The 23,390-nt window shown below is 32.5% G+C and overlaps 2 protein-coding genes across 3 annotated transcripts; both read left to right on the forward strand.

The window, feature by feature from the left end:
• The first annotated feature begins 7,325 nt into the window (after positions 1-7,325).
• On the forward strand, positions 7,326-12,171 carry LOC123199188 (upstream activation factor subunit spp27-like). Of its 2 annotated transcripts, XM_044614078.1 has the most exons (7): positions 7,326-7,916; positions 9,662-9,776; positions 9,881-10,055; positions 10,480-10,536; positions 10,859-11,028; positions 11,801-11,933; positions 12,053-12,171. In XM_044614078.1, the coding sequence occupies exons 1-6, from the start codon at positions 7,585-7,587 to the stop codon at positions 11,918-11,920; spliced, it is 969 nt and encodes a 322-aa protein (XP_044470013.1). In that variant the 5' UTR covers positions 7,326-7,584; the 3' UTR covers positions 11,921-11,933; positions 12,053-12,171. The 2 variants fall into 2 exon arrangements, with proteins under 2 accessions (XP_044470013.1, XP_044470012.1); XM_044614077.1 differs by having other exon boundaries at positions 7,327-7,916; positions 11,801-12,171.
• Positions 12,172-14,686: 2,515 nt separating this feature from the next.
• On the forward strand, positions 14,687-16,743 carry LOC123199554 (transcription factor HHO5-like). Its single transcript, XM_044614587.1, has 5 exons — positions 14,687-14,888; positions 14,987-15,070; positions 15,224-15,514; positions 16,346-16,422; positions 16,510-16,743. The coding sequence occupies exons 1-5, from the start codon at positions 14,687-14,689 to the stop codon at positions 16,660-16,662; spliced, it is 807 nt and encodes a 268-aa protein (XP_044470522.1). The 3' UTR covers positions 16,663-16,743.
• The last annotated feature ends 6,647 nt before the right edge of the window (positions 16,744-23,390 follow it).

The following is a 23,390-nucleotide window of genomic DNA, read 5'->3' on the forward strand; positions in this document are numbered from 1 at the left end:
TTTGATTATGATTTCCTGGGCTTACTTGTCTCTGCATTTTAGTCGATCGCTTGATCTTCTTTCTTTCTCAAATGCCGAAAAAGTCCTTTGTCTGCTCTGGATTATTTTAGCGGCATCAGTCACGTGCTTTCTGTCAAGATCATTACTTCAGTCTACCATTTCTTATATTTGGTTTGATTACGCTTAATCAAATCATTATACGGTCTTCATTTAATCACATTATTTCATCTGAAACAAACGGCCAAATTCATGTTCCCACCCAAAGTTTGATGAACTGTCCTGCTACCCATTAAGTTTGAAAAAGTCAACATCTCACCTATCTATTAAATTTTTTAACAAATTTTGTGAACTTGCTTATAAAATGATTGAAAAGACCCAAAAAAATCTTCAATTTAAATAACACTTTTCTCCCAAAAATTTATTAAATAATTTATATTAATTCAATTAAAAATAATACAAATTTATAATACAAATATAGATAACAGTGTTAATGACATATAATCATATATTTAAAAATAAATTATAATTTTTAAAAATATTAAAGGTGTTAGTGAAATTTTAGGAGGATTTTTAAAATTTGAAAAATATTTTAGAATGTTTTTAAAATTTTTAGTTCCTTAGTAGTTTCAAAATTGACAATTATGTCTCAAGATATATAATAAATAAGAAATATAAATGTTATATTATAAACTATTGAAGGTATATTATATTTTGAAAATATACAAGATAAATATAATAATTTCCTAAATAAGATAAAGAAAATATATATCGGCCCCTAGTAACTTTAAAAGAAATTAACATTGACACTCCGCAATATACCTCTATTATATTATTTGAAAAAAAAAGACATAAATAGTCTTAAACTGTTAAAATTAAAAATAAAATTATGTATATATATTTTTAGTATAAAAATATAAATATACAAATGATATTCATCATGTGAGTAATTGATTTTGAATTAAAGATAAAATAGTATTCAATCACATGATGACATGTTATTTATATATTTAAATTATAATTAAAAAATATATACATATAGTATTGTTCTAGAATTAAGAGTTGATTTTGACATATAGGTGAGAAAATAGCTTTTTCAAATTGTGGAGGTGCATAGTAATTTGATCAAACCTTGGGCGAGAAACTGCTCGGCCGAAATAAGCAAACAAGGTGTTTGTGTTTAGAATCTTAGGATACAACAGGTGTAGCGTAACAATCCCCAGGACACTTTGCCGAAAGATTGGAAAGTAATTGGATGATAAATTAGATACGGAGAATAATGTTGGTGTATGTAAGACGTAAGAGCTTCACTAATCAATACCGTTGATATTAATTTTGATTTTATGATTAGCCGACAGATAAGATTCGACCTATAAATACAAGGGAGGGAGTAGAAATGGGAAGAGAGAATATTTTCTACGATAGGTGCGTTCTTAGTGCCTTAGAAAAGTGTAACGAAAGCAACCCACCCATTGAGGAGATACTTTTAGTCTATCCTAGATTTAAACTCAACCAAGTTTTAAGTTTGATTCATTTTAAATAAAATTAAATTCAAATTTGTTTTAAAAATATTTAAGTTTAATTTATTTAAAATAATTTAAATTCAAATTTAAATTTAAATTGAATTTTGAGTTTAATTTAATATTAAAATAATAATATTTTAATATATATTGATAAAAACGATATCATTTTAATTGATTATATTAAATATTTTAGTCTAATGAGTTTGACAAATTTAAACACCTTTAAAATTTAAGTTAAAAAATATTAAACTTTTAACTTTGAGATCTACCTTCTAAGTCTAATTTTAATGGAGATAGCTATTATGAATCTTTAATGGGCCTATAAAAATTCATTAATTGCATGTATATTAAAGAAAAATAATTATGCAATTTGAGATAGAATTAAATCCATATTTATTTTTGGGGAAATTATATTAAATACCTATTTTACCTTTTTATTAAGCAAAAATATCTATTTTTATATTATGCCCATGGTTCCTATTTCTAAGCAAAAATACCCTAATTTTTTGTAAATACCAAAATTACCCTTCATCACATCTATATAAACTCTCTCACTCTCATTTTTATTTAATATCTATTATTACGGGATCGTTTGGAAGGAAGAAATTCGTATTTCTGAATTCGAATAAAAAAAATTAATTTGTGAAAACTACATTGAAAATAACATATTAAAAATAAATAGATATATTGAAATACCCTAGAATGTCAATAATCAAAAAATCACTCAAAAATCTAAAAAAACATATCTGAATTTCGAAAACTACATGTTTAAATAGCTTATAAACGAGAAAACTGAAAAATCGATCTAAAATTTCATAATTACATCGTAAAACATGTCTAAAAAAGCATATCATAATTACAAATGTCAAATTTGAAAACGACATATCAAAAAAGTCTAGCTCGGTCACAAACAAGCTCAAAATCATAAAAATCGAAAATCATAAATTTGATAAAAGAAAAAAACTGCATAATACACATTGAAACAATTTTATTTTGGCCTCCAAATTTGGCACAACCAGCAAAGTGGGTTGATGTTATAGAGCTCGAAATGAGCTTCGGTTGATATATTACAGGCTCCGTAACTCCTCTTGGATAAAAAATTATGATCGTTCAAAGTCTGCCTCATATAACCTCTATAGTTTTAAAAAAGTTAATTTCCACTCAACCTACGGTTTTCACGGACTGCCCCATGGTTCAGTGTAAAATTTCCCATGAACCCCCGTGGATCTCCCCCTCTTCCTCCTCCCCCAAAAATTTTGAAAACGTTAAATTTCTTTCCCACCCTACAAACGCCTGTGGGAGGTTACCACAGCACCGACAAATCTAAACTATTTTTCGGCCAAAAATTGTCATTTCAATCTCTAATTTTAATACAAGTCAAATCTACACATCCAATAACACAAAACCTTTCAAGAAATTCAAGCAAAACAACCAAGAATCAAAACATTTATGCATTGTTCAAAATTGAAACCCTAAACATTCAAACCTCAAAATCTCAATAATCATAATAATAAATTGATTTAAACAAGAAGTGAGATGATGTACTATCTTTATTTATCATTTTCAGTTGTCAGAAAATACGAAAAGTAGATAGAAAACAAGAAAATCTGTTGCCCTCATAAGAGACTCATGGGAGATTCGAATTTTCTCTGATTTTGAACAGTAAATCCGTGGGAAATGTGGGGTTTATATATAAGGGTAGTTTGGTCATTTTTCAAATTAAGGGTATTTTTGTTAAACCTTAGAGTTTTAAACAATTTTCTTAACACCCTCTAATTTTAGACATCTATTATAATTTCCCTTATTTTTAAGTATATTTAGGGTTATTGTTTATTTAAAATTTGATTTTTGAAATGACATTTCTAAATTCTATTAATATCTGTACAGATTAGATCTTTATTTTTAATCTAACCAAATATATAATCATTTATAATAAAATAATATTATTCTTTTTATGTGGTCTATTAATGCGATTGAATAATCATAATTAATAAGAAAAATTAATGAGTGCTGTATTATTATTTTTAATATTAAATATCATATTTATTAAATTGTACTGTAATTACTATAATGGAAATCCCGTTTCCCACCCAATTTTTCGCTTGAACGACACTTTTCACTCTCAAACTTCAAAAGACAGAAAACAATGACCTGGTTTATGAAGATCATCTACAATTTTTGGAGTCAAATCTTCTCCTCTAATTTCTTCAAGGAGTAAATATCATTTTGTAATTTGAGTTTTGCACTGACTTGAGGTGGGTTGTGTTAAGTATGTGTTTCAAACAGTTTAAGGGTGAATGAGTCATTTTGGCTTATGGCAGTCTTGTAATATTGCTGATAAGTCATGGGCTTTTTTGTCATTCTTTGTTACTAACTTAGGATATAAAAGCGGCTTTCCACCCTGGTTATTTCATTCCTGTGCATTTTTCATTCTGTACAAATTCTCTCTGAGTCCAATCATATCTCTTGGTGTTAGGGTTTCGTTTGCATCTCTAGTTTGTTAGTTTTTGTTCGTCCGATGAGAAATTTATGGCTTTTCTTTACTGGCTACTTCTCGGTTTTGGTTAATGTTATATTAATATAGTTTGTATTTGGATATTTAATTAGTAAGTGATTAGAGAAATATCTCTATTTTTGATATAAGATTTCTTTTAAGAAATTCAAACCAAGTAAATACAAATGTTCTCTAATATTGCAATTATCTTATTATTAATCGTGTAAATCAGTAAATTTTGTGCTAAATCACAAGGAAAAAGATATGATTCCCTATTGATTGATATCAAGTTTGTGCTAAGATCACAAAATACATTCGAAAATGTTGGCAAGGGAATCAAATGAGGTATAAGTTAGGAGCAATGAAAGGTTGGTAAAGGACTCACAACTAACACATTTGGATCGTTGGAGCAACAAGAAGAGGTTGACGAGGATAGAGGGAGATGAAAATGATAAATTGAATAAGGCATGAAAGGAAAACGAAGTGTTTGGTTGCTAAGGAATATGATAGAGAAGTTTTCGGCAATAGCAAGTCTACGAAAAACGGCTATGAGGCAAGATTTGAGAGAGGTTTTAGACTTAATTGCGCAATCTACAAGTTCAATTTACATGTACATATAGAATTACTTTAAAAATTATAAATCTAACACAAGATATATCATTTATTAGAACAAGTTAATCAAAATAAAAAATAATAATCTTAATTATTTAATAGAAAATTTATATTCAAAGTTTAATAATTCTACCACAAAAATTGTTCGAACAATCATAAATTTGAAAAAAAATAAAGTGATATTGGACTTTTTATTATAGTTTTATAATTAATCTCATTCAAAATAAAGTAAAATCATAATTCATTCTCTAAAGTCTAAACTTTGTGACTTGACAATATAAAAGAAAAAAAATCAATATAAAGCTAATGTTCATACAATTATAAAGTGAATAAAATATGACATTAGTAAACAATTTAATTAGATAGTTTATTCTCAACTTCACCCAAGAGAGGAAGATAACAAGAAATAAACTTGAAATAAATCAATTGAAAAATCGGCATACATTTATTTGAAAGTAAACAATATGACTGTTGGTGTGATTTTTTATCATCTACTAATATACGTAATTTAGAGTTTTACGTAATTTAAGTCATGAAAACAACATTTAGAATTCAAAGAGACTCTAACAAATTTGTTATAGATGTGTGAGGAGATGAATTGAGACAAGTAAAAAAGAATATATGACATCATATTTTTTACGTAATTGAATCTGATAATTAGAATGCCTACATTCACGATGTTATCATTAGTATGAGTATACTACAAAACTGATATAAAATAATATGCGTTATCTATAGCGTTCTCTCTCCTCACCCATTTCTCTCCCTTCCTTTCTATTTATATACAAGTTTTTAGAAGGTAAATTACATTTAAAACATTTTACTAAGTGATTAGTATGAAAATATTATGTCATAGAATTTGGATAGGTCATTCCTTTGATAATAGTAAGAGAACTTCTTTTTTAAATAATCACTGTATTTAGTTATTCTTTGATCAATACAATTATGTATACAATTTTATGTACAAATACTGATATGTCACGATATAACTGAGTATTATTTTATCTTTAATTTTAACTATCTAATCACATAATAATACATTTTATTTATACGTAAAATTATACACAAATATTATATACATAACATTACTTTTTTTTTTATAACTACAATATAATTTTTTTATATTATAGATTTGATGTCGCTAGCTGTTAATCACTTTTGTAATGTCTAGGTCTCAAATCTATTATAAGTTTTGATCTGAAGAATTACTTAATTGTTATCCCTTGTTAATTATTATACTTGATTATTCTTTGATCATTGACTCTAGAATACTCAATTTGGTGTACAACAATAATTTTTAAAAAATGTTTATAATTTTAACATTAAATTTATATATAATTATTTTTTATACGAATGAGGTTCCTATGCATATAAATTATTTAATAATCAAATCCAACCCATTGGGCCATAAATCATTTTGACATTCATACGTTCAAAAGAGTAAAAACAAAAATGATTTTTATTGTGGCAGATTTTGAAACTCCTTCGTAGAATTATACAAAAACAAAAATGGAAATGAGCCTGAAGCCCATATCATGGTCGACACTTGGGTACATGGAGCCCAAAGGAGTATTTCCCACTCAAGGTATGCTATATTCTCAAGTTTTTCTCCTTTAATTTTGATAATCCTAAATACCCTTCTATAAGCTGTTAAAATTAACGAAATCCTAACCTCTTGAAATTTTATCTCTTTTTGCCCCCTTAAACTTTAAAAACTAAAAGTTTTCTTTAACCTAAATTTTAAAAAATAACAGTTTCATCCTAAGGTTTCATTTTGACATCTCTGGCGTTATCTTTGGCTCTATTGCCAGTGACCTCTCTCTCTCAAAGAATCCTCTCTCCTCTCATTTGGACATCCGATCAGTGTCAGAGAAGCAGTGAAACTCTTCGTCTTTTCAGACCAAGATGAAGTTGTCGTCTTCTCAGAGGTATTCTTCTGGGAAAATGATAATCTTTTCAGACGAAGAAGATAATTTCATCTTTGCCTGAGAGAAAATTTTGGTTTATAAAGTTTAGAGAAACAAAAAGAGATTATATTTTAGTTTATTTTTAATATTATAGAGAAAATAACGATTTTATCCTTATTACTGTTAATTTTAACTATTCATGAGAGAGTATTTGAGATTATCAAAGTTAAAGAGAAAAAACTTGAAAATGCAGCATGCCTTGGGTGGGAAATAGTCCTTTGGCCCAATATTGAATTGACTTCAATACAATCTAACGTGTTTAAAGGTAAAATTTAGCCTAAACCTGTCAATTGATAAATTCAGTGGATTGAGCTAATTAGCTTGATAAAGAACCCATCACATGATCAAATATCTCTTAGATTATATATTCGTAAGCATTTGGTTTGAATTAACCCATATGTTTTTTGAATAAATCTATAAAATTATATATATTTTTAATTTTTAATTTTTAATTTTTAATAAGTTATGTCGAGTCCCATGCGAGTTTGACACGGCTCTCGATTCTAAAAATCTTACCCTTATAAGCCATGCCGAAATGGGGGGCCGAGATCCCCCTCATGTCTAGTCATAGTCAGGGGTCTTATATGTAATAATGAATTTTATGTCAACCCTTGAATGATATTGGCTCAAGGATCCTATGAATTTATCCAAAACGGAAATTAAAACGACAGATGGTAGACTTTCTTTTTCGCCTAGTTGTTGATCACGTTTTTCTTGCTTGCGAAATTTTGCCATACATCAGCACGCCATCAACCAACAGCGCCAACTTGAGCTTGCAATTTTGACAACATTTGGAGGGCAAATCAGTCAAATCATAACTTTTCGTAAAGGCCACAAGTATCGGACCTTCGCTTGCACTTTTTAACGGATGACCATAAACAGTTGAGCCAGAAACATATATTTCCACATTTGCCCTCCTCTCCTCTGCTCCAAAACAAAACCTAACTGAAAGTCTGAAACCGAAATACGGAAGCCGGCGAGAGAAAAAAAAATGGTATCGGACTTGGAACTTATCGAGCGACTACAAGAGTTTCTACGGAATTCGGACCTTAATACCACCACCACGGGTATCGTGCGAAGGCAATTGGAGCAGGATTTCGGAGTGGATTTATCGGATAGGAAAGTGTTTATTAGAGAGCAAGTCGATTTGTTCCTTCAAAGCCAATTCGAAAACGCTCAAGAAGACTGTGAAACCGTAGAAGAACATGAAGATGATGATGATGAGACGGCTAAGGTTAAGTCAGAGGGAAGCGGCGCTTCTGATGAGGAAGAGGCGGAAGATGATGAAGAAGCCAGTGAACGAAAGGGTCCCCGAAAAAGACGGTTAGCTATTGATGATTGCTTTTATTTTTTAAGTAATGAAAGAAATTTATGTTTATTAGCTAAACCATTTTAGATTTTTAATTATGATCTTTAGTTTATGGCTGTTTTTGGTTTAATTAAATAGCTCTGTTAAGTAGAGGATTAGTAATGAATTGTTCTAGTGTTTTGTTGTATTTACTGTCATAGTTTGTTTAGTTGGAGTTTTTTTGGTGAAGTTGTAAATTTTAGTTGGAAAGATATATGAAGACTAGCAGAAGTGTGATGAATTCTAGGATTATATTCAAGCAATTCAAGGATATTTTTGTACCGAATTTCATTATTTTCGTGTGTCATGAGCTTTGAAAGGTGCAAGTAGGGTTGCTTACATAATGAGTTTTATCAAGGAAAGTGTAATGGTGTTATGTTTCAGGTTCTCTTTCATATAATTCCTTAGCATCAATGTTTAGAATTAGTTGTTAGTTATGAATTAAGGGGATACTTTTTGATTTTACTTTTAAAAATGGTAAAGAGATTTTGAATAACAAAACATTGAGAGAATCTGTTTTAATTTGAACAGGTCCTCAAGTAATCGAACCCAGTTGTCAATGATTGCTGTGGAAAACATTGCTGCCGGTTGGCTATTGTTACGAAGATATTGTTCCTTTATAAAATTAACAATAAAACAAATATTCAAGTTGCTTTTTTCCAAATTGTTGCATTTTCCGATATCTTTGTGATAGAGAATAGTAGGTCTTCGTTCCTCAATTGGTTGCTAGGGAGCTGCTCCAACCACAGCTTTTTGGCAGCATTCATTTTTTTGTGGCATTTAGATGGAAAACACCCTTTTTTTAACACCTGTTTCTGGCCTATATTCTTTGCTGTCAGTTGTTTCTATGTAAAATATCATGGTGAAATCTGCAATTTTTTCCTATGCTTCTGGATTGGAAATGGGTTTACCATGAGAATATTGATTGCTCAGTAAAATGCTTAGGCAGCAATCGAGTCGGAAAATTTCACAATGTGGAGGTAAGAGGGCAAGTTGTTTAATAAAGTTATTGGGGATATAAGGTAGAAATTGTTTTATTTAAGGGGTGTATTGTGTATGTACGTTTATCAGCCAATAACTCAATAAGACAGCTGACAGGGCTCTTGGATTTTAAAGTGAAATGGCTGCTTTATAGCCTATCAATAATTTTTTTTCAAAAAAAAAAAACTAGAGTTATTGAACATGATGATGATAATTTTTAATGCATTGCCTTCAGCAAATTTACTTGCAGTGTCTTTGCATTAAATCACAACTAAGAGCAACCATGTCAATTCATGAAATTCTTGACATCGGTAAAAAAAGCATCTCCTGGTACTTGCAAAACACTTTTAAGATGGTGTGTATAATGAATACTTGCTCAAAGATATCTTTATGTAATTTAGTAACTTGTAGTGATTAATTTGTTGACATAGTTTTCTTTAGCTGGAACAATTGAGTCTGTTAAAACAGATTTAGAAATTTAACCTTGGTTTGATAGGGTTAACGGCATGGTCATCTTCGCAGTCTTGCAAAATTTTTTGTTCATCTCTTGTCAGTCAACCTGTAAGTGTACTCAAATATGATACTTCTATAAATATTGGTTCCTTTTTTTTTTTCCCAATTTATTTATTACAGCCGATAACAATTTAAGGAGTAGCTTCAATTACATTGGGATGGATGCATGAATTGATAAGAAGCTGCACCTCTGATTAAACTTATTTTTGCTTTTTCTTAAAATCAGGTCTAACAAGCTTAATAATGAGGTCAAGAAACGAGGGGGCGGTTTTAACAAATTGTGTAGTCTCTCTCCCCAACTTCGGGAATTTTTGGGGGTGCCTGAACTGGCCAGAACTGAGGTATATCCAGAAGGTTATGGAGAATATACTTTTTCATTGTTATCTTTTAATCTGATCACTCTGAATTATCATAATTGTAATGATATGTTTATCATTTTTCTAAGGTTGTCAAGCAAACATGGGCCTACATTAGAGAAAAAGATTTGCAAGACCCAAGTAATAGACGAAATATTATTTGTGATGAAAGACTACGTGCCCTTTTTGGTGTAGATTCAATCAACATGTTTCAAATGAATAAGGCCCTATCTAAACACATTTGGTCCTTGGATTCAGATGATGGTATGGATCTACAATATTGCCTTGGTTACATACATTTATACTGGTACTATTGGTGCCTTACCTATTCAAATTATAAATAAAAAAATGAACATTGGTTACAGGCACTGATTCAAATCCATGTTTTCTCTTCAATGGTTGTGTAAAAACCATTGTCAATGTGAAACTGGCTACGACCCCTGAATTTTATGGTAGCTTAAAAGCTTTGAAAGTAGAGTTTCTAAATACAATTTTTATAGTGATCCTTCTTTCATGTGAAGGGAAATGAAATTTAGCTGTCATGGTTCTCACTGTTTTACTAAGCCAAGATACAGAATCTGTTGCTTTCTGCATCTATTTTCTCCAATTGTTATTACTGCTCAGTGTCCATCTATTTCATTTTGTTTTATTGAGTAAAATACTAATTATTATGTTTTCTGTGGTATAGTTGTTCAGACCAGGACGACACCAAAGGAAAAGCAACGAAAGCAAGAGAGAGAAGAAGGTAGGACCATAAAATTCTGTTTTCAATACAATCTGATGTGTTGTTGCAGATGCTGCTTCCTGTTGAAGCCAAAACATAATCAGATTCTGATCTTGTCATCACCACATGTAACCACTCCTGTTGTTATGTCTCACCACTCAATTTTTATCATCCTTTTTAATTTGGATTAAGAATTATTCTTCTTTCCATTTGTTGCTGTATATCATATCGGTTGACTAGGTTGTTCATAGATTGTGTAAATGACATAATCTTTTGTTAGATGTTAGTGTGGAGGTAACTACTGTCTTTTGTTAATTTAACTTGTTTATTATGTCAAATTTAGATGAGCCAACTAGAAAGGAAAAGCGACAGAAGGGAGGAAAATCAGGTTTTCTTGCTCCTCTTCAACTTTCAGAGGCTCTAGTTAAGTTCCTTGGTACGGGAGAAAGTTCATTATCAAGGTCTGATGTTATAAAGAGAATGTGGGATTACATAAAAGAAAATAACCTCCAGGTATTACAATTTCGGAAAATGTTCTTTATACCATGTATTCTATAACTAGTAGTGGTATATATTCATATCTCACATCTTTGGTGCCCTATATGGATAGTCTGTTGTCCATCCATTCTATATTTTCCTTGAGTAAATTTTGGCAGCATAAGAAGTAGTACATATCACATCAAACAGCCACTTTTTGTTCAAGTGAGCTGTGAAGTTTTATACTCCACTAGATTGAGAAAGTAACAAATAATAACGAGAAAGAGGTTCATCTATAACCATGCAGAGCTTGTCTGAATTTTTTTTTTAGGTCAAATGAAGCAAAAGGAAATGTATTAATAATGAAGATTTATAAAAGTGAACAAGATGCCAAACATAGCAAAGACTTGTATGCTTTGAGTCAAAAACTGTTGGGGGCAATTAAGTAACCTGGAAAAAGAAGGGAGTATATAGACCATCAAAATGTTTTTGGTTAGTGATATTTGACTATCTGAACTTTTGAGAGGCTGATTGTCCCAAAGACTTTCCTCATAGACTGATGCAAGAGTACTCTTATCATTTGTAGCATTCTTAAAGATGACTGAATTATTTTCTGAGCTTTATTCCTTTTTTACTAAATCTTGTCATATTGAAGCTAAAAAGGCTGGTTGCAATGCTATTTTGTAAGAACCTGCTCAGTGAATGTAAAATAAATGTAGTACTTTACATTTAGATGGTCTAGCATTGTCATTGTCTTTGTAATTACTGCCAGTTTTGATAGTGAAGTGTTGTTTATTATCTTGTGAAGGATCCATCTGACAAGAGGATAATACTATGTGATGAGAAGCTGAAAGAACTTTTCGATGTGGATTCTTTCCATGGCTTCACCGTAACAAAACTTCTAGCAGTTCATTTCGTAAAGAGCTAGCATTGAGTTACTCGTATGTTCACCTTGTTTATCTCAAGAGAAATGGGAGTTTTGCACTCGACCAGAACTAGATTTAAAGTTTTGGACTCGTTCATTTTTTGTTTCTTTAACTTCTTGTGTCTTTCACAACAGGGCTACCGGAAAATCTAAAGTTCAATTAAATTCTTGTTCTATTGATCGATCTTATTGGAAATTCTAGCGAGCCTGCCATTTTTAGTAGAAATGCGAAAGGAAAAGAACAAATTTTGTGATCCCTCATGGTCATATAAGGATGTTAAATTTAATGGGGCATTTGAATTTTTTATTTTTTTGATAATTAGGACTTTGTCCGTATTTATTAGATGGATAAATCTGAGATACAGTGATAAGACTCATAATTGCTACACTAGAAAAGTAAAAGTTTTACAAAAATGGCAGAGGTTTTTATTTAGACTTTCTCTTTGAAAGTTTTAATATTTTATTAATTTTGTTAATTTTATGGGACTAGGCCTTCGAATTTTGCACCTGCTGCTTCATATAAGTTTTCTGAATTATTGGTAACATGTTCCAGCATTAAAAGTTGACAATAAATTTTAAAATTTTTTCAAAACCAAAGGGTATCCCTGAAAACTTTATAACATGATTGAAACCACAAAGTAAAAGAAATTGCATCCAAAACCAGCATGATAAGTACCGAAAGATTCAACCATATTTGAGAGTATTTTTACCATCGGTCACATTGAGTATGTTAAATTTTGAGTCAAATAACTAATTTTATCAAATTAATTATGAATTTGATTTTAATATATTATCAAAAAAGACTTAAACCCATCTTTTATATCCAGAACTACGTCTTTTATCATTCATTTTTTTTCAATTACTACTTGAAAAAGAGCTCTTTAGATAAATAAAACTAACTCTATTTAAAACCAGTATAGTAAATATAGAAAGATTCAGGGGGATTTGAAAGTTTTTTCTTTTTTAATAAAAAATCTCAGAAATAGATCACTCCTTTGAAATCAAGATCTGGTAATATATTTCATAATTATTAGATCAAATAAATAAAAAATTAAAAAAATTTAAATTTATAATTTTTTTAAAATCATTCAAACTACCTCTCAAAAACATAGCTGGTGATGTATAATAAAGACACATCTGACGGTTACAATTTAGTTGTCGTTTTGCAAGCTGTAGTTGAAGTCCTAGTCTGCGGGAATCAAATATCAATCCACCGAGATTTATTTAGTCATTGAGGTGAAGTACTGAGAGAAAATAGTGAGAATTTCTGTCAAAAGTGAAACGCCACGTTTCGATATGCTAGTGTTAGTTTTGTTTTTTAAGGTTGACAGGAGAAGAAGCAAGGACAACTCACTGTATTTAAGTCAGAATTTAATGGGGTCTGGTGCCGTGCTCTCCCACGCCTCCCTTGGAATTTAACTTTATAGAGCTACGTGTCGACCTTAGTTACTTGTGATATCTTATCAATAAAACTATTCTCAGAACTCCCAAGGCTCAACTTCAATATTGGTTTTTGAGGGAAATTGATCTTGTCCCCCATAAATTGGTGCATGGATTACTGTATCACTTCCTAGCCTTTGTACTCTCAAACCAGGAAATAGAGATTGCCTCTTGGGAATTTACAATGGCCATCGTTACACCCCTTCCCTTGAATTTGTTCAGATAAAAAATAATTTAATTTAAATTTATTAAATTTAAATTAAATTTCATTCAAATTTACTTTAAATAAAAATTAACTTAATTTGATTCTATTTAAATTTAACTCAATTTTATAGTTTAAATTAATTATCAAATTTATAACTAGAGATTTGAATATATGGTTTAGATTCATAACTTGAGTTTCAGATAAAAACTTTTAATCGTTCTTTCTTGTCCTGTATATCCAACTATGACAATCGTGTGTCATACAATTATATAAATAGGAATTAGGAACTTTTTTTTTTGTTACCCGCGGGATCCATCCGTATAAGTTATAAGGACATTTATTTTAAAGATAAAAATATAAAAAATTGGAATAATATTGTCTGTATATATATTTGTGTATCTAAAATAAATACATATAGTTTTATTGAAAGAATTAACCACTCATTGCATACTAAAAATTATATTTACCAATTTATATATAAGAATTTTAGAATCAGTCCTTTTATTGGTTGACTTTTTATACCCTATGCTCAAAGTAAGATTAGATTCGAAGTGAATTTGTTCAAACTCAATATGAGCGTTATTCAAATGAACCTGAATTTGAACTTGATATATACGAACTCAAGCTAAAATATATTAATTTTTTTTTAAATGACGTCGCACAAGTTACAAGGGTATTAAATTTGAGCAAATAAGCTCAACCTAAATTTGGTTTGTTTACACCATTTCAAGCAGAACACGAACTCTTAATTCATGAAGCAAGCCGAACACATATAAGTTATTCTCTAATCTCAACAAGCCCAAACTGAACCATAAAAACGAATTTTACCTTATTTAGACTTAATTTAATTTGAATCTACCCAAATGTCAAAGTCATTAAACCCACCTATTCAAAGCAAAGTTAGTGTACCTCTCTTAAGCGAGTTTCTGAGTTTAAGTTTATCATGCGACGGATCGAGTGCCCTCTACTGTGTTTACGTTACTAAATCTTTGCGTTTTGAATCTGACAAACAAACTATCCTCTCCCCAATATAAATAAACATACAGAGCTTGTTTCATTCTCATACTTACCTGCCTTTAAGTTATTAAAGAAGACAGAGCCAATTTGCTATATAGCAAGCACCTATGGAACTAATGAACTTTGATTTGAACTTGGTTTTTGTTCCTCAAAGTATGAATGAATTTCTTGGGGAAGTTGCAAGAGCCAGGGGGAGATCTCAGAGGTTATTCATGCTTGGTGATTATTGTAAAAGATTAGAAGATGAGGTCAAGAAGATCGAAGGTTTTGAACGTGAGCTTCCTCTCAGCATACTTATCTTAAAGGATGGTATGATCAAACGTTATTCTTCTCTTCTTGGTTTCTTCTTTGTTGATTTATTTGTTTTTTTAATTTTTTCGTGATGAATTTTACATGGGTTTGTTCAGCTGTTGAGAGGATGAAGAAGGAGTTAATGCAGTGCTCAAAATCGCATCAACGGCCCAAGACTAAAAAAATCATGGACTTTAAGGGTGATTACGAAGGAAAAGAAGAAGTTGAAAGGATAAATTTAGAGACGAATTTGGTATATAAATATTTCTTTATTTTTTAGATTTTGGGAAATTGTGTTTATGAAATTTTACTTCTTTGTTATCAGGAAAGTGAAGAAGAAGAAGAAGAAGAAGAAGAAGAAGAAGAAGAAGATCTGTCTGCTGTGGAGAACCCAACAAAGGTTGGTGATGATGACAGGAAGAGAGAGGCGGCTTTTGAGGAAGAATTTGATAGAGAAGTTGCAGTTGAAAAAGGAAAGGAGGTTTCGCTACTTCTTGCCACACCTCAGCGCAAAGTTAGTCGAGTAAAGTTTGTGTATAAGGCAGAACAACTGCAACTTGTTCCCAAGAAAGCAAGGAGGAGCTGGTCACCTGAACTTCACAGGCTCTTTCTGGATGCACTTGAACATCTTGGAGGGTGGCAAGGTTAGGCGCTTTGATAATGGTTATCAATATTTTACTATAAATGTACGTATTATAAAATATATCAAATTAATATAATATAATAAATATATCATATTATATAATATATATTATTAATATAAATTGATACATATTTTTAAAAAAAGTAATAATATGATAGAATATATACGAGAAACTTTAAATTATTAGAGATGTTTATAATATTTTTTAAAATAACGACCTGTAAATTAAACATTTTTATTATATTATTTTATTTATAAAAATTATATCATACGATACATAATATACAATATGAAACGTTAGGTTTTTGATATATAATATAATACATGATTTAACTATTATATTTTTAATATCTTGTTTAAAACATAGTAGAAGAATAGTATATCGTATCACGTATCATAACCAAATTTTTTGTATTCTGTATTATGTATCGTATCATAGGATACATTTTTTTAAATAATATAATAAAATAATAAAAAATTCTAATTAACATGTCATCATTTTAAAAAATATAATAAATATTTGTTAAAATTTTAAATTTTTTATATACACCCTATTACCTTTTTATTTTCTTTAAAAATATGTATCGATCTATATTAGTAGTATGTATCTTATTGTATGATATTTATCATATCGTATCATATGATATGTCAATTATAATGTATTAATTTAACAAACTTTATAATATATAAAATTTTTTATTTATATTATATCATATCATAAAATATATCTTGTATATTGTAAGATAAAATAAAAAGGAGTTTTGATTTACTTTGGTCTTTTTAATTTATGAGTCTTTAATTTCAGGACTTTTTTTAATTTTCTGTTTAGCAGCAGCCACTCCTAAGAAAATAAAAGAATACATGAAAGTTGAAGGGCTCACGTCTGATGAAATAAAAAGCCATCTGCAAGTAAGGGTGTAATTTTTAATGATTTTATAATTCTTGGCTTTTCTTTTCCTTAATGGATGGCTTATTTGAATATTCATTTTCCACCAGAAATACAGACTTCACGTCAGAAATTCTACAGTCACTGAAGCAAATGAAATATCGATGGCTCATGAAAAGGTACCAAACCTGAGCGTCTTCAGGGCTGGTTCTCCACATTGCCTTGCCCTTGGAAGAAGGGCCGAAGCTCATCGGCAAGGCTAATGCAAGCAAATTATATAAGCTTATTTATATAAATTGAGATGATAACTTGAAATTAGATTATATAATCGTTCACTTTTTTTTTTTTTTTCAACCAGATACTATTATATTATATTATATTATATGAATAAGTTTATATAATTTATTTGTATACTTAAAATATTTATATATGAATGTGGGAGTCATATTATAAGCAGAGGGCTTTGGATTAAAGATAGCTAGCACTTTCCAGGAAGATTTGCTGAAATTATGAAACAGCTTAGTTGTCTCCTTAATTTGTTCATATGCCATTAAAGAATAATGACAGAGGAACAAATTCAGTTTGTCCATGGATTTGTAAGCATATTTCTAAGACTTCTCTATAATGTATGTTTCATCTAGACTTTGATCTTATGAATCTGCCGTTTAAGTTCAATTTGAATCACCAGCTTGCCTAGATATTGTGGCTGAAGTTCATCTTATTCTCATATTATACTCTCTTCCTATAACAGAGATTGACTATTCTGCTTAATCAGCTAGATTTGCAGCATAAAGGAAACCAGGCATGTATTAATTAGCTACGTCTTAATAGCTTAACAAGTGAAAACTCAACATTTTATATTCCAACACCCGAGTCCAATGATTAATCTTACAATCACTGAATCAGGTAAATCAATAATTTGATCTTAATATATCGCTAAAGAAAACTTGAACTTGTACTCTCTTATATATTGAGTCTTCTCTTTTATCATTTAAGCTACATTTGGATACTTCTGCGAACACTTGTTAGTCTTAATTTGGGAATGTGTTAGACCTACAAGGAGGAGGAGATCAAATCCCAAGTACCAAGATTAAAGCCACAGTTGAAGCTCTGAAGATAAGGGATTGACTTGACTATTAGCCGTTACAAGAGATATTGATGCTGCTGTTAAGATTGCTTCATTTTAGGAATTCTAGGATATGGTAGACTTGGTTCAATTTGTTGAGAATAATTAGCATTGTTAGTTTCAATTGCTATTATAAATAGGTAGCTACTGCTCTGTTAAAAGGGCAGAGAATTAATAAGCATTGTAAGGGGTTTTGTCCACACCACAAGTTGGATAAATTTAGTGAAAATAAGTACATTCTTGTTTGATTCAGAACAAACAATCTTCGTTACATATCATAGCCAGAATAAGTTCTATCAACTTGGTATCAGAGCAGGTTGATCATGGCTACAAACAGAGATCGAATTGACCGTCTTGAGACCGAATTGCAAGAAATACGTGACCTGTTCAGAAACGCCACTTCAGAGAATGGGGAAACACGAGTTCGACTCACGGGAATGGAAGGAAAGCTGCAAGAAGTGTTAGAGTCAATCTCAAGCCTTCGAATTTCTGGAGAGAAGGCCATACCAGGACCAGCTGAACCTGGTTCCTCATCATGGAGAAATGAGCCAGAAGAAGGATTTCAGCCATCAAACCGCTTCATTAAGCTGGAATTCCCTAAGTTTGCAGGTGACAACCCAACTGAGTGGCTTAACCGTGTGGAGCAGTACTTTGAATTTCAGGAAACCAATGAAACTCGGAAGGTTCAGCTTGCAGCCTTTCATCTACAGGGGGAAGCTAACCAATGGTGGCAATGGCTTAAACGAGTCCAACGTGACGAAGGGGTGAACATTACTTGGAGAATCTTTAAAAGAGAGGTTCTAGCTCGATTTGGTCCAACTGGATACGAGTGCTTTGATGAAGCTTTATCCCGCGTCAAGCAAACTGGAAGTTTACGAGACTATCAATGTGAATTCGAGAAGTTAGCAAACAGGGTCATGGGATGGCCACAAACAGCGTTAATTGGAACTTTTTTGGGCGGATTGAAAGACGAAATTGCAGACGAAGTTCGGATGGCCAGACCGCAATCACTTCGAGATGCAATCGGTATCGCTAGAATGAAAGATGAGCAAATCACCAGAAAACGCAGGCAAGGGAGATTCGATCTGGGGAAAAGCACAACTCAAAGATCAAATAACCAGACCACTACCAATCCCAACTTTTTATCCACCACGATCACTCCCCGAAATGGGAACGGAACCAGTTTTAAAAGATTGTCTTGGGACGAGATGCAAAGGCGAAGAGAGAAGGGTCAATGTTTCAATTGCAATGAAAAGTTCACACCAGGACATAGATGCAGTGTACCGCCATTATTCATGATTGAAGGAGGTGACTTCGGAAACGAAGAAACCGAAAAAACTGCGATGGAATGGGAATCAGAAGAAAATGGTGACCTAGCCGAAATTACTCTTCATGCGTTCTCAGGATGGAAAGGCCCACGAACTCTGAAATTACAAGCCTTAATCGGAAACCAGCCTGTTACGGTGTTGGTTGACAGTGGCTCTAGTCACAATTTCGTAAGCGATAGGTTGGTTCAACTACTACATTTACCAGTCACTCCTACAGATGAATTTAAGGTGAAGATAGCTGATGGGGGGCACTTAGCATGCCAAGAAAAGCTGGACCAGGTGAAGTTACAAATACAAGGAAACATCATTACGGTAACTTTATTCGCAATTCCTCTGCAAGGGATGGATATTGTGTTAGGCGTACAATGGCTTAAGGAACTGGGTCCGGTTCTATGCGATTGGGATAAATTAGTAATGCAGTTTTATACAGAAGGGAAGATGAAGACACTGCATGGGATACAGGATCCAACCTCAACAGCAATTTCTATCCAAACTCTTGAAAAGGAGTTGAATAATGGTGGGACTCTTTTTACAGTAATCTTAGGAAACGCAGGAAATGATATTCAGACCTCTCCAGATAACTCTCCAGATATAAACCAGATATTATCCAATTATTACAAGATTTTTGAGGAGCCCAAATCATTACCATCAGCCAGGGACATCGACCACAGAATTCCATTGAAAGAAGGAGTTTCGGCTATAAATGTGAGACCTTACCGTTACGCATATTTTCAAAAAAATGAAATTGAACGACAAGTGACAGAAATGCTGCAAAATGGAATTATTAGGCCTAGCCAAAGTCCTTTTTCATCTCCGGTTTTACTGGTTAAAAAGAAGGACGGCACTTGGAGGTTTTGTACCGATTACAGAGCACTAAACGAGGCGACCATCAAAGATCGATTTCCGATTCCAACAGTGGATGACATGATCGATGAATTATATGGAGCTTACTATTTCACTAAATTGGACCTTAGAGCTGGATATCATCAGATTCGAGTTCACCCCGAGGATGTGCATAAAACAGCATTCAGGACCCACAATGGCCATTATGAATATCTAGTCATGCCATTCGGTTTGTGCAATGCCCCTTCAACATTCCAAGCCACGATGAATTCAATTTTTAAAGCCATATTACGCAAGTTCGTATTGGTTTTCTTTGATGACATCCTAATCTATAGTCAATCATGGGAGGATCACTTAAGTCATTTGCGCACAGTATTGGAAATTTTGAGCAAGGAACAATTTTTTTTAAAGTTGTCTAAATGTGCTTTCGGTCAAACTAAAATTGAATACTTGGGGCATTTTATTTCAAGAGAAGGAGTACAAGTTGATGACAGCAAAATCACAGCCATGAAGAGGTGGCCGAAACCGAAAAATGTAACTGAACTTCGAGGATTTCTGGGCTTAACAGGATATTACAGGAAATTTGTTCGAAACTATGGGACCATTGCCGCACCACTCACCCAATTATTAAAAAAGGGCCAATTTAATTGGAACGAAGAGGCAGAATCCGCGTTTCAGACTTTGAAAGAAGCCATGACAACCACACCTGTGCTGGCAATTCCCAATTTTCAGGAAACCTTTGTCATAGAAGCTGATGCATCTGATGCTGGTATAGGAGCAGTGTTGTCTCAAAAAGGGCGTCCTGTAGCTTACTTAAGCCGAGCCTTAGGACCTCAGAGAAAGGCTTGGCCCATTTATTCGAAGGAAATGTTGGCAATAATAGAGGCGGTAAAGAATTGGAGACCATATGTATTAGGAAGAAAATTCCAAATTCTGACAGATCAACAGAGCTTGCGATATTTCCTAAACCAGAGGGTGATCACGCCAGAACAACAGAAATGGGTTACCAAACTCCTGGGATATGAGTACGAAATAAAATATCGGCCTTGCAGAGAGAATAGTGCGGCAGATTCCTTGTCTAGGGAGGAGGAAGCAGCAATGTTGTGGGGAATTTCTACACCTGAATTTAAGATTTGGGATGAATTAAAAAGTGAATGTGTGAATAATTCGTGGGTCCAGCAAATCTTGTCAAAACAAGAAGGTGCAGCTGAAAAGGACCCTAATTTTGATTGGATAGATGGCTTGTTACGTTTTAAAGGAAGAGTTGTAGTGCCTCCAGATTCAAAATTGAAAGCATGTCTGCTACAAGAATTTCATGCGAACAAAACTAGTGGACATTCAGGAGTTCTACGCACTTTGAAAAGATTAATGCAAAGCTTTTTCTGGTTCGGCATGCGAAAAGATGTCAAAAATTTTGTAGCGTCTTGCGATGTCTGCCAACGTAACAAGGTAGAATCCAAAACACCTGCGGGACTGTTGCAACCTCTGCCGATACCATCTCAAGTATGGGAAGACATCTCAATGGATTTTATTGACGGACTTCCGAATTCTCATGGTAAAAGTGTGATATTCGTTGTGGTGGACAGGTTAACAAAGTACGCTCATTTTATCGCCATAAGCCATCCGTTTACTGCCAAAAGTATAGCTGAAGTGTTCGTGGATAGGGTGGCTCGATTACATGGAATCCCACGAAGTATTGTGAGTGATCGGGATGTTGTGTTTACAAGCAAATTTTGGCAAGAGTTCTTTAAATTACAAGGCACACAATTAAAGATGTCGTCAGCTTACCATCCAGAAACCGATGGACAAACTGAAGTAGTTAACCGAAGCCTTCAACAATACCTCCGTTGTATGACAAGTCAAAACCCGAAGCAGTGGAGTAGCCAATTACCATGGGCAGAATTTTGGTACAATACAACATTCAACAGTGCAATCGGCATCACTCCTTTTCAAGCTCTCTATGGCCGGCCACCCCCAAGTATGGTTCGACATCTACCAGGCAGTGCTACGGTAAATGAAGTTGATCAAGAACTGACAAATCGAGATGCGTTATTAAAATTGCTCAAACAAAACCTGGAAAAGGCACAAAATAGGATGAAACAGATGGCAGACCGACATCGACGAGATAAACAGTTTGAGGTCGGTGATCAAGTGTATTTAAAACTCCAGCACTTTCGCCAGAATTCTGTCTTCAGAAGGGCAAATCAAAAATTAGCAAGTAAATTTTTTGGCCCTTATCCCATTATCAAAAAAATCGGTGCTGTGGCTTATGAGCTAGCGCTTCCTGAAGGTTCTCGAATCCATCCGATTTTTCACATATCTTGTCTTAAAAAAAGGATTGGTGATAATTTAATTCCAATTAGTGCAGTACCACCAGCCTTGGATGATGGAAGTTTACAGGTCAGTCCCAAAGCAATTAAAATGAATCGGTGGGTCAAAGTGGGCAAACGAATACAGCCTGAAATTCTTGTTGAGTGGCAACATCTTCCTGCCGAGGAAGCAACGTGGGAGCCAGTGGATGTGTTCGAACAGCAATTTCCAGACTTTAATCATGAGGACATGATTGATCTTCCAGGGGCGGCAGATGTTAGACCTACAAGGAGGAGGAGATCAAATCCCAAGTACCAAGATTAAAGCCACAGTTGAAGCTCTGAAGATAAGGGATTGACTTGACTATTAGCCGTTACAAGAGATATTGATGCTGCTGTTAAGATTGCTTCATTTTAGGAATTCTAGGATATGGTAGACTTGGTTCAATTTGTTGAGAATAATTAGCATTGTTAGTTTCAATTGCTATTATAAATAGGTAGCTACTGCTCTGTTAAAAGGGCAGAGAATTAATAAGCATTGTAAGGGGTTTTGTCCACACCACAAGTTGGATAAATTTAGTGAAAATAAGTACATTCTTGTTTGATTCAGAACAAACAATCTTCGTTACATATCATAGCCAGAATAAGTTCTATCAGAATGCCAACCGCTTCTGGACAAAATTAAGCTTTTCCCGCTCTACTAAAAGAGCAGCACCCACAAAAACAAAAAGAGGTTAGCAATTACAGCAGTTGTGGACGACGAGCCAACGACAAAGCTATTTGCCAAAACCTTGTATGATTCTCCTTTTTTTCTTTAATGCCAAACTCATATAACGCATTTCTTTTTCATTCTGCCCACTTTCTGGGGCATTCCCTTTCCCATCTTCGCCACCAAACAATTATCACCCATAAAAAAATCTATTTATATCCTATTATTATCACTTGATTATCACTCGATAATACTACTTCATATTACTGCCAACAACATACTTGAACATCTAAGAAAGAAGGTTTCGTTAAATGTCGAATGACAATAAAATATTCAACATAAAGGAATATCGATTTCTTTGCTTATTTGTTTAATATTTGAATCTATTTGCCTTTTTTGTGTTATAGTAAAAGTATCGATTCATTTGTTTATAGTATATAGTTTATTGTTTACGGTTTCGTGCTTACATTTTGGATTTATAATTCATGTTTTATGGTTTAAGGTTTATAATTAAGGGTGTTTGATTCAGTTGAGGGTTTACGATTCATGATTTAGAGTATAAGTCACTATAAAAAACACTAGGATTAATGAGAGAAACAATAATGAGAGGATAATATTCGGTCGTTATAAATATTTTCTTATAATTTTAGCAACAAATTATTTATACTTTTATTAA

Source organism: Mangifera indica, chromosome 16 (assembly GCF_011075055.1).
Source record: "Mangifera indica cultivar Alphonso chromosome 16, CATAS_Mindica_2.1, whole genome shotgun sequence".
Lineage (NCBI taxonomy): Eukaryota > Viridiplantae > Streptophyta > Magnoliopsida > Sapindales > Anacardiaceae > Mangifera > Mangifera indica.

Coding starts and splice junctions, on each gene's coding strand:
- LOC123199188 (XM_044614078.1), top strand. CDS start 7,585: ATGGTATCGGACTTGGAACTTATCGAGCGACTACAAGAGTTTCTACGG. Junction 7,917..9,661: donor AAGGGTCCCCGAAAAAGACG/GTTAGCTATTGA, acceptor TCTTAAAATCAG/GTCTAACAAGCTTAATAATG. Junction 10,056..10,479: donor GTCCTTGGATTCAGATGATG/GTATGGATCTAC, acceptor TCTGTGGTATAG/TTGTTCAGACCAGGACGACA.
- LOC123199554 (XM_044614587.1), top strand. CDS start 14,687: ATGGAACTAATGAACTTTGATTTGAACTTGGTTTTTGTTCCTCAAAGT. Junction 15,071..15,223: donor AAAAATCATGGACTTTAAGG/GTGATTACGAAG, acceptor AAGAAGAAGAAG/AAGAAGAAGAAGAAGAAGAT. Junction 16,423..16,509: donor AAATAAAAAGCCATCTGCAA/GTAAGGGTGTAA, acceptor ATTTTCCACCAG/AAATACAGACTTCACGTCAG.